At 42.6% G+C, this 12,345-nt stretch overlaps 1 protein-coding gene across 1 annotated transcript in view; it reads left to right on the plus strand.

Moving 5' to 3' along the window:
* The window catches only part of PTPRM (protein tyrosine phosphatase receptor type M), a 777,319-nt gene that overhangs the window by 746,363 nt on the left and 18,611 nt on the right, over positions 1 to 12,345 (plus strand). Inside the window, exon 22 of the mRNA XM_036100805.2 lies at positions 131 to 228. Coding sequence (XP_035956698.2) covers positions 131 to 228 — 98 coding nt within the window. The remainder of the gene's footprint in view (positions 1 to 130; positions 229 to 12,345) is intronic.

Consider the following 12,345-nt stretch of genomic DNA (forward strand, 5'->3'; position numbering starts at 1 on the left):
GGAGAGCCAAGTCCATCTATAAGAGTGAGGGGACTGCCTGTGGATATTAGTCAGTTTACTTGCAAGCCCCGGAAATTTTCCAGTTACAAACTTATAAAAAAAAAAAGGCCTATGTTCCATTTTGCTGCAGGACCAATGCAAGAGACCATCTATGACTTCTGGAGGATGGTGTGGCACGAAAACACCGCAAGCATCATAATGGTCACCAACCTCGTGGAAGTAGGAAGGGTAAGTCGGCTCTCCACATACATCACCACGTGTTCCTTGCTCAGCTGGTAACATGAAGTAAGGCAAGAATAGGCTTTTGAAGTATCATGTGTACTCCAGAAATCATGAACTACTGCACCGCCTCCTATCGCTTGCTGCACTTGCTTATAAATTATCAGTAAACATAGACTGAATTGCTTTCATTTGTTGCAATAGCAACAGACAGGAAAGGCACTCAAGATTTAAAAGCAGTTGTTATCTGGCTATATTGAGCACACAAAAACACCTCTAAGCACGAACACTTGTTGTTGGGTGTCAAAACTCAATGGGTGCTGCATTAGACACGACTGCATTCTAACTCGGGAAAATTGACTCTAAAAACAGTGTACAGCCCTGGGTGCAATCATTAGCAGGGCATTCCCACATCTCCTCTTGCTTACTTTTTCCTTTCCTGGTCCTCTGTTTCTTAACCTGTAAAACAGAGATCATCATCTGCGCCCAAAGTCTTGTACTACTTTGTCTGGAGGAACTGGTAATGAGAGCTATTTTTGTTTAACCAGGAAATGCTTCCATAGTTATGACCTCGGTAGTGGTGGGATTATTTCCAAAGTGGAATTTAAAAATGAGAAAATACACAGGGTGCAGTTGCTTTGTTTTATAGTAGGGTCCATGGCTCTGTTCCACTCAAGAACCCTTTACTTCTTAGAGAAGGTTGACCTTCTGAGATTGACCCTCAGCAGCAAGGGAAGCCTGGAGATTAAGCCTAGAAGTGAAATATGGGGGCAGATGCCATCCAGGGGTTGTTTCTTAAGATTCTCAGTCAGCCTTAAAAAATGAGGAAATCCTGCCATTTACAACAATGTGGATGAACCTGGAGGACATCATGTTAAGTGAAATAAGCCAGTCACAAAATACATGATTCTACTTATATGAATTATCCAAAATAGTCACATTCATAGAAGCAGAGGATACCGTGGTGGTTGCCAAGGGCTGGGAGGAGGGAGAAATGTGGAGTTGATGTTCAGTGGATACAAAGTTTCAGTTACACTAGATGAGTAAGTTCTGGAGATCTGCTGGGGAAAATAGTGCTTATATAGTTAACAGTATGGTTTTGTGCACCTACTTTGTTAGGAGGGTACATTTCATGTTGAGTGTTCTTACAAAAAATGAAACAACAAAGGGACACAGGAAACTTGGGGAGGCATTGGATATGTCTATTACCTTGATTATAGTGATGCCATCAGGATGTACGCATATGTCAAAACTCATCAAGTTATACCCATGAAGCATTGTGTGTTGTAATTGTGTATCAATTATACTTCAATAAAGCTCTTTCCAAAAAAGGATTTTCAGAAGTATCAGGAGATGCAACTCAAGAAGAGAGACATTAAGAAGTGGGAGATACTTAGAATGCTAGCAAAAATAGCGAACTAAATAATCTGAAAACCCTCGTCCTACGAACATCTAGAAATTCTGGATAAAATATGTGTTTTCATATGTTTGTATGTAATATACGTATAAATCACGTGTAAATGTAAATATATATGTTAAAAATGTTTAGCTTAGCTCTCAAAAAACGAAACTACTAGAAACCAGAAGAATGAGGACCAGACAGAGAGTGGACACAGCCACTATTCTCTGGAGGCTGGGCAGGTGGGGAGGGTCAGTCTTGGAGGGAGTGGGGGGCGGGCCTCAACCTTCACAATCATGGATCTTGGGTTTTACAGCCCACTGAGAACAGGAGATAATGTCTTAGGCCTGTGCAGGACTAGGAATTTGAACTGAGGCTGCAACAAAAGGTAGACACTCAGAGAAAGGACTGTCCAGGGGAAGGTGGAGGGAGGCAGAAGGAGGAAAGCCAGCCAGGCACCAGAACCGGGAAGTAAAAAGGAGGTAGATCAGTCTTCACTGAGGATCTGGGTGAGAAAGCACTTCCACCAACGCATGGGTCAAAGTAAAATGCCCTGATATAAATCAGAACATAGTTCGAACCATGAATAAAGAAGTATCAGAGAGTAAACTTATAGGGTGCAAATAAAATAGTACCTAAAAGGATGTATATGTTTTAAATGTTGTTAGAAAAGGAGAGAGACTAAGCATCTAATTCAAGAAGATATGTGAAGAACAAAGTACAACTAAAGAAAAGAGGAAATAATAAATAGAAGAGCAGATAATTATTAAGTAAAAAGCAAAGAAACAATAATAAAAAATCAACTGAATCAAAAAGGCTTTGTGAAAAGATTCATGAACTAGACAGACATCTGGCAATCTGAAGTAAAAAATAGAAAGCCAAAAGCTCTTGATATTTGGAATAGGATAAAGATTCTTTTATCATAATAGATAATACAGTAACTAACAATAAATTTGAAATTGACATAAATTAGATAAGTTTCTTAACAAATATGATTTTCCAACACTTACTCAAAAAGAAACAGAAATTCTGAACAGACATTAATTTAAAAGTGAATTATGGTTAAAAACTGACCCATGGAAAAGCACCAGTCCCAAATGTATTTACAGGTGTGTTCTACTAAATATTTCAAGGAATGGAGAATCTGGATCTTATAAAAATTATTTGAAGAGAAGAGATAAAGCAAGACTGCTCCCCCACTTTATTTTAGGAGACTAGTATAACCTTGACATCAAAACCAGACAAGGACATAGGAAAATAGAAAATTATAAGTCCCACAGATTGGGAAGAGAGAAATAGACCAACAGGTCAAAATAGCCCAGATGTTGACTATGGCCATATGTGGAGAAAGCATGAGCTTCGCAATCAGTTGAGTTGGGACATTTGGTTATTCATGTGGACAAAAAAGAAAAAATCATAAAACATCCAAAAATGAATACCAAATAAAGACCAAAATAAAGCTTTAAATTAAGCTTTAAAACTTAAGTTAACTATAAATTAAGCTTTAAAACTTTTAGAAGAGGGGCGCCTGGGTGGCTCAGTCGTTAACATCTGCCTTTGGCTCGGGTCATGATCGAGCCCTGCATCGGGCTCCCTGCTCCACAGGAAGCCTGCTTCTCCCTCTCCCCCCCTCCCCAAGCTTGTGTTCCCTCTCTCGCTGTCTCTTTCTCTGTCAAAAAATAAATAAAATCTTTTAAAAAAATAAAAATAAAATAAAACTTTTAGAAGAAAATATGAAGGAAAATATTTATTACCTTTTTTTTTTAAAGAATGTTTCAAAGATACCAAAGGTTCAACGTTCTAAGGAAAGAACGGGGACATCTGACCTTATATTAAAATGGAAAACTTTCTGTACAATAAAGGATATAATGTGATAAGACAATGGGATAGATACCAGGAGACCAATACGTGAAGTATAAAAACTTACAAAGCAATATTTTATGTCCCGAAAGTACAAAAACTGTTTCTTGACTTTCAGTTCCCTCTGCTGGAACACAGAGCAGGGGAGCTGGCTTAGAGACTGGGGTGGCAGGTGCTCACTGGATACCTGGCCTAGAAGGGGCCACCCAACCTCTCTGCCACCCACCTCTCACCTGGGCAGTGGGGATGTCATGGCACCTGCTTCATAGGGTTCTTGTAAACATTAAGTGAATTTCTATGCGTCAGGTGGTTAGAGAAGTTCCCAGCCCATTCTGAGGACTTCGTAAATATAGGTATTAGTGTCACCCTTACCTTTCCACCAACAAACCTAAGACCTACAGTGATGTCTATAGTTATCTTTTTCATCCCATTCTTTTGCTGTGAAATTCTGGATAAAAAGCTCAATGAATCCACACCACCAGAATTTTTGGTCTCTGCCTTCTGGCATTCAGTAACTGCCCAATGAAATGAATGAAGGAGATTTCTTCCAACTCAGTGTCAGAGAGCAATTAGCCTATGCTAGGTTAACATGGAAGAGCTAAGCTGAAGAAGATCTCTGTTTTCGTGTACATGGGTTTCTTTCCCCGAAATGTATGTTTGGTGGATTCTGAATCCTGCGTTAATTTCACAAATACCTGCTGACTGCCTGTGGATGATAAGGAGAGAGATAACTGGAAACTGCTGGCACGGTGCCTTATTTTCGCCGTGATCATACTCCTTAAAAGTTATCCACCACCTCGGGCGCCTGGGTGGCTCAGTTGGTTAAGCGACTGCCTTCGGCTCAGGTCATGATCCTGGAGTCCCAGGATCGAGTCCCGCATCGGGCTCCCTGCTCAGCAGGGAGTCTGCTTCTCCCTCTGACCCTCCCCCCTCTCATGTGCTCTCTCTCTCTCTCTCTCTCTCTCTCTCAAATAAATAAATAAAATCTTAAAAAAAAAAAAAAAGTTATCCACCACCTCAAATTGCACATATTTGCATTTGCATTTTGAGTTACCTGGCTTTGGAAAAAGAAAAAATAAAGGCCATGCGGTGGTGGTCTGTTCCTTCCATCAGGCACTTGGACCCACCCCATATAGGATAGTCACTGTTGGTTCTTGGGATGGAAACTATTCCTTTGGACAAGTAACCATGGAAATCCCAGCTTTTAAAAGTATGCAGGGGAGGGGCGCCTGAGTGGCTCAGTTGGTTACGTGTCTGCCTTCAGCTCGGGTCATGATCCCAGGGCCCTGGGATCAAGCCCCGCATCAGGCTCACTGCTCAGCGGAGAGCCTGCTTCTCCCTCTCCCTCCGCCTGCCACTCTATCTGTGCTCTCTCTCTATCTCTCTGTCAGATAAATAAATAAAATCTTTAAAAAAAAAAAAAGTATGCAGGGGATGGAGCACTGGGTGTTATGCACAAACAATGAATCATGGAACACCACATCTAAAACTAATGATGTAATGTATGGTGATTAATATAACAATAAAAATTTTTTTAAAAAAGTATGCAGGGGAGAGGATGACTAGGTTTCAGGGTTAACCATAAATGAAAGCCCATAGGCTTAAAGGAACTCAATAATTTTAGGTCTGGTAAGCTTATTAAAAAAAAAAAAAATCCTTCCGAATCCTTACCAGGTTTATGGGGATGTGGTCAGCTCTGAAGAATGCTCACCTCGTTACCCGTCAGCTCCATGGATGGGTCCGCCTTCAATTAGTAATGAATTTAATGGCATCTGTCCTTGAAATGCCTGGCGTGATTTGGGGGTTTTGACAAGAGGTCACATTCCCTCCGGGAAAATGCACTACCCTTTTCCCAAGCTACTTCCCATTGTTAATCCCACATTTTTGTTTAGAGATTACTTCCCCATTTTCCATGCTTAAAAACAGCAAGAACAAACTGCCGAAGAAATCAAAATGACATGGTTTTTAAGGGCAGCAACTACCTACTTACCATGTTTACTGCACATGGTGTGTCCTTCATGAATTAGGCATGAGCTAGGCAGATGTGTGTTTGTTTACAAAGGCTTGCTGCTGATTCATTAAGTCAGAGCTTGGAACCCGCTTTCCCCTGATTTTTGCCCCAAAGCGCTCTGCATTAGGCGGCTGTAATTGCCCGTGCTGGAGCCCCTGGGAAGCCCTCCCTGTTGGCAGCACCTGGTGCCGAAGACACAGACGCTGCACTTCCCTCCAGCGGGGTCCCTGGTACAGCTGCCAGGACCTGTCATTATCTAAGACTTCCTTGTCACCACCGTGCATCGCCTTTCAGCCTGTATGTTCTGGGAAGGGACCTTGTCAGTTTTCCTGGCACCTGCCGACGGCTGCACACCTGGCATTTAAATTGCTCCGGAATGTGTTGTGATTGTTTTCACTCTTTAATGAACCCACCTGAGGGACATTGAGCTTTTTATCCAGTCGCCTGTTTTCCCAGGCATTCCCATTTACACCGTTTGTGTGGAGATGCAGAAACTCTGTTGTGTTGTTATACTAATCCATCTGCCAAAAATCTTATAACGAAATCTGTGGGACTCCCAAAGGAGATTTTTGCACTGGTAATTTAAGCTAATGATTTCTAAACATATTTAGTCAGTTTTATGAAGACCTCATTAGAATGTGACTGTTTATTAAAAATCCAAATGATTTCTCATAGTCATATAGGAAAATTATTTTTGAGTTGCTCTGAAGAGTTCTGATAACAGGTGATAAAGTGTTTTGGAGCTAAGAGAAGTCAAGGCCAGAGATGTTAACCTCTATCAATGTAGAGGATGCATGGAACCACCAAAATGGATGCATTAAAGATTATTATCAACCCAGAGAGGTTGACTTGGGATTTCTTTCACAACATTAGTTACTAAAAGAGTAACAAAAGAAAGAAGCTTAAGATGAACACTAAATGTCAGAATTAACTCTCTAATTCACATGCAAGGAAGGTATATTAAGATTCCAAGTGCCCCTGTCAGGTACAACAAAGAACATCTGCTTCTCTCCAAAAGCCACCAGATCCAGGATCAATGGAAGAAGCAAGAGAGAGGCAAGGTTGCCCCTTTATAAAATGTGGAAATAATGTTTGATAGTAGGAATAACCTAGGTAATGCCTAACAGTACAAAACACCAACAATATTTGTACAAAGTCTCTCAAGTTATTCTAAGACATCAAACTCGTACCTAAAAGGGAAGAGACAAATCTTTTTATGGCCATTACTACAGTTTTTCTGTCTTGAACTCTCATTATTGCCTTTCATAGGTCTTTTTTAATGAACTGGATATTTAAGAGTGATATTTTGTGACTGGGTAATTATAGTATTAGCCTTTGATTTACTTATACTCGTTGAACAAACATTCCTCACCATTTCAATCTACCATCAACCATCTCAATGATCAAATTAATGTAGCCAATTCAAGCCTTACCTCCCTCCATAACTTTAACGCAAAACTAGGGGAAAAGGAGCGACGTCGGTACTCTAGCCTGTGATGATTCCCACCCAGACACTGCCACACCTCATGGCACCTGCCCCCAGCGTACCACCCAGGAAGCAAGGCACTAACTGGTATTGAGCTCTCAGCAGCAGGAGAGGGACCCTCTGTTGACCCCGCCATGCCAGCCTGCTCCTCCAGGAAGGATGACTCCCTAGCTGCCCCACTGAGCTTTTGAGGTTTTCGCTGCCCAAAGGTTTTCTCAGTCCCCCTCTTTAAAATGTTAGAAAACTAGCAAAAGAGCCCACTTTGTCTTATTCACAAATTAACCCAAAAGTAGGCTTTCTACTCCCTTTCCAGCACGACGTCTCCAATGATACACCTACTGTATCCATGGCCCTAAGAAATACAAAGATGTTTGTGATGCACTTGTCCTCAAGGAACATAAAAATGGTAATAGGAAACCATTTAAGCAATGAGCTATAATACATGTGAGTCACAAGGATGACAGCACCAGTGCAGAGCTAATTCTGCCTGAGGAAACATAAGAGACATCACGGAGAACACAGCGAAGAGCTGGGTCTGTTGGGAGAAACGGGGCCATAACCACTGTAGGAAAAACACAGAGAAAGGGAGTAAATGGCACAATGGGAAAAAGCAAGTGGTCTGATGTAGCTGTGAGGGCTGATGGGGAAGGGCAGCTAACTGAGGCTGGAAGGCTAGCTGTGGCCTCCCTAGGAGGGGGCAAAGGTAGACGCAGGGAGTGGTGGCATGTTTGTTGTAATGGAAGGCATCAAGCTGGTGAATCATATGTTCTAATTAGTGTTGTTGAAAGACAGTTCTAGCAGCCACTGCAGAAAGGGTTAGAAAGGAGACAGAAGGCATGGAGACAAGTCAGGTTGGAGCAAGACTCTCGGTGAGAGATGACATGGACTTAAGTTGTGGCAGTGGCATTGGGAATTTATGGGAGACACACAATTGGGGTGTTATCTGAGGATGCTGATAAGGGAAAAGAACTGAAGTGTGAACAAGGTTTCTACCATTATGACTTGGATTGATGTGAAGCATATTAACCAAGAAGAGTAACCTTTCTCTCTACCCCTCCCCTCCAAAAAAAGAAAAGCCAGCTTTAGAAGAAATCAACATGATTCATTTTGGACATGCTGAGTTTGGGACACTGAATGAACAATGTGGGGCTTTCCAGAAAGACATACAGACTAACTATGAAATGTGTGATTCTCCCTTCGTTTACTGAGCATCTACTATGTGCTAGCCTTTGGGCAAGACTGGGGATAGCAAGATGAAAAGATATGACATGACCTAAGGGATAGAAAGACAGGCAAACAAAAAAGTTAAAATGCAAAGTGATAACCACTATAACAGAAGCATGGCATTTATGGGAAAAAACAGAGAGAGAAAGAAGAGCAGAAGTGAAGACAGAGCACCAGAGAATATCTATATTTAGAGGCAGACAGGGAAAGAAGAGCTCAGAATGGAGACTGAATATGATGTACCAGAGAAATAAGGCAAGCACTAAGAGACCCCAGAATCCTGAGTAAGAGATGATACAGTTTCAATGAGAAGGAGAAGGTAAGCAGTGTTGACAAAAGCTGCAGAGAGGCCAGGTACCTCAGGGGTAAGATAGGTAAACAACAAAATGTATTGAGCACCTATTCTGTGCCAAGCATTCTGCTAAATGACTGAACAAGCCTTATTTATTTTAGTTATCATGGTCACCCTCTAAGATACATATGAAGATTTCTGTTTTCAAAGTTAGCAAACTACAGCTCAGTGAGAAATAATTTGGCCAAGGGCACAGAGCTGGAATGTCTAGAATGTTTCGTTGCAAAGCCCATGTTCTCTCCACAATTCCACAGGGTGCCCCCCGCCCCGTCTTTGGTACACACCAGGTTTAGGTGGTGTGATAACCATGAATGCAGTGGCAATGGAACAGTGGCTCTGTGTGTGGTAAGGACAGTAGAGTAGCTTGTTCTTGGAGAAGTAAATCAAAGGAAAGAGATGGAGCAGCACCTAGAGGTAAGCAAAGCTCAGGATGTGCTCACACTGGGCGGGGGGTGGGGGGGGCACGCATGTGTGGGGCTGAGTGTGTGGGTGGTGGCGGTGGTGGTAGGGTAGACATGAGCATAGTTGGGAGTCTGAAAAGAAGATGCAATTGGAAGCAAAGATTGAAGGTACAAGTTTTGAAAGGGGCAAGGGGACAGGAAAGTCACATACAGGGAGGGAATTCCTTCAGGAAACGAGCCAGGGGTATACACCCAACAGTGTGTATAGACACAAGAGGCTGGAGCTACAAAGATAAATTAAGCATGTCCACAGGAATGGGGAAGCAAACCTCTGTCGATGACAGAGGTTTCAGAATGCTCTGGTAGTTCCTACCAGAGGCCCCTCATCAGCCTGAGAGCTGAGGTTGGAGGGGTTTGTCAATAAATGCTTCCCAGAGGAAGTGCATGGGGCTGAGTGTGGAGGAGCAACTAGGATTTCATCAGCAAAGAAGGGAGAGAAGGGTGCTCTAGGAAGAGGGAACCACGGGCCCCTAAGGGAAACGGCAGAAATGTGTTCAAAATGACCATGGAGTAAATGAATGCTTTAGCGCAGAGAGCTGGATGTGCTCTGAAGGACTGAGTGAGAGTGACATGGAGAAAGGCACACAGAGGAGATGCTGCAGAAAGAGAGGATGTAATCTAAAGGCAGAAAACTAGCCACTGGATGTAACAAGGAAAAGGTCTTTGGTGACCTTCTGCCTGAGTAGTTTCGGAGGGATGACCCATCAGGGTCCTTTGATTATATGCAACAGAAATCAACTCAGGCTAATTTAAACCAAAGGGAAATCTACTGGAAGAATGTTAGGAGCTCAGCATGTTGGTGAGAAGAAGAAGGCCTGCAAACAGGAAAGAAGGCACCAAGTCCAGAGGGCCAGTGAGCGGAGGGATGTCACAGCCAGGCTGGTCAAGGTGCTGGTACGGAGAGGACACGTGCCGACAACTTCAGGCCCATTTTCACTGTGCTTGGGGTTCCCGTAATGGGGACAGAGCATCTGACTCCTCCAAGTTGGTTCATATGCTCATCCCTTGCTGTCCAGGGCCCTGAAATGACAAGCCACCCCACGAGGAAGAAGGAGTTCCCCGAAAGGAAGTCAAGAATACATTAGCGAGGTTGAGTGACCAAACAACACGTACTCACCATAGACAGGGAGGGCTGGAGGCAGTCTGCAGGGTCAAGGCCAGAGTAGAAAATGAGGACATACAGACTGAGTTTACTTATCAGAAGCTTAGCTGAGGAGGGAAGAGAGAGAAACATGGCAGCCGACAGAGGGGCATTAACAATTAAAGGATATCTTAAAGGTGGAAGACCTTTGAAAATTTTATGTGTTGAGGAAAGAATCAGGAGAAAGAGAAATTGAACATTAACGAGTGGACAGCTGAGGGAGTTTTTTCCCCAAGGGGGCAGGAGGGACGGGATGCAGAGTGCTGGTCTTCAGTTCAGCCTTATGAGGGATGACATCTTGTTCTCTGAGCCAGGAAAACAGAGACAGATAAAGATGCATTTAAATAAATGGATCCAAAATATAAACAACAACCTTGGAATTGCACCCTCTCCTGATAACATTCATTTTCCTGGTGATGATCCAAGCAAGGCCATGGGCTGAAAGACTTGAGGAGACTGGGGAAATAGCTATTTGAGGGAGGCCCAAGAACACAGGGGAAGGGGGTTGGCCTGGGCTAGGAGCTGGCATGCTCCTGTCTTAGGAAGAGGTAAGAATAGGGAAGGGAATAAGCAAGACGCGGTTGGCGGCAAGAAGGGCCAGGCTGCACGGGAATCCTGGGACAGCCAGTAGTCAGAGTCATCACAGAACTGACAGAGGTGAACACGAGGGCATTGTGGGCATTTCTCAGGGACTAAGCTAACCGGTTCTCACCGCCCAGCCTTAGTTTACGCATCCTGGAAATGAAGGGACATGGGTGCCCAATGAGCTCTAAAATTCCATGTTTATATGAAGAATATTTGTGTGTTTATTGCTTACGTTCTGGCTTCGAGATCTGTTTGAATAACAGATGCATCTGCAGCTGAGCTCTGTTTTAATGCCCATGGCCTTAGGACCTCCCTGGCGCTCACTGTGTCTGCTCTGAACACCAGCAGCAGAAGGAAAGTATGGAGTCTGGATTTTCAAAAGGGAATGGTTCAGGGAAAAGACATGAGTGTCGCTTCCTCAAGAGAGAGCTGTCCACTCCTATTTCTTCTGCACTGTTACACATGAATTTTGTAGATCTAGAGCGGAATATTGCAGTGTGTGATTAGCTACCAATGGGACCAATTCTGTTGGTGTTCTATCTATATTTAATTTATGCAGGCCGTAAAAGATGCTCAGTCTATAATTTATAAACTTTCTTTTCAAGATGATATAATCGGACTACAGTAAATTATTATTTTGAGAGAAGGTATTCTTTTTAAAAGTTCTCAAAATTGCCTATCACAATCCACTGGTTTATCAAGGGACACAATCAAGCAATTTTACATTTCTGATCAGTGGCACCACCTCTGTCCCTTGCGTGCAGCAGGAAAAGGGTTTGGGGGAGAATGTGACTGCTTTAGAGAACTCTTGCAAGCATTTAATAAAGATAATCTATGCACACCCCATCGTGTTCTGTGTAGCTGCAAGTGTGACTTTTGCATCTGGAAGACTATCTCCTGGTTCATAGAAATAGTTATCTAACTCCCCCCAAGTCCATTAGAGAATCAGCATTGTTACTAAATGTCCATCAATCCAATTTGGATAGCAAATCTACTTAATTGAAAGGTAAACTGTGGTATAAAGGACGTGGAAAAATAGGTACAATTGTAAAACAAACTCATTCCACTAAGAAACACTTCATGGACTACTAAATTAGGGGATGATTTTGAAGAACATGAGTCTAAAGGAAAACAAATACCCTCAGAATGAAGCGAGGAGAAAACCACATAACTTTATTCTCCAATCTTACTGAAGGCTTATTATGTACTTTAAATTACAAAGTACTGCATTTTAAGGCTTAAAGTAATGAGGTTTCTTATATAAAATTTGATACCTATAATGCTCCCCCTGATTTCTGGAAAATTTATTCTGGTAGTGTTCCTGTAAATAAATATTTGTGTTTGTGTGAGAGTGTGTGTGTGTGTGTGTGTGTGTGTGTGTGTACACGTACCTGCATTTTTTAAAAGGCGAGCTATTCCCCTCCCTCACATTTGCTCACATGGGTAACTAGACTAGACTACTCTTTTGCAACTTTCACAGTCCCTGAACCTGATAAAAGGTTCTTCCCAGATATATTCATCACACACACACACACACACACACACACACACACACACACACTCTTGCTCACGCATCCTTCCCTCAGTTTCAGAAATGTGCTCTGCCT

The sequence above is a fragment of the Halichoerus grypus genome, chromosome 13, assembly GCF_964656455.1.
Source record: "Halichoerus grypus chromosome 13, mHalGry1.hap1.1, whole genome shotgun sequence".
Classification (NCBI taxonomy): Eukaryota; Metazoa; Chordata; class Mammalia; order Carnivora; family Phocidae; genus Halichoerus; species Halichoerus grypus.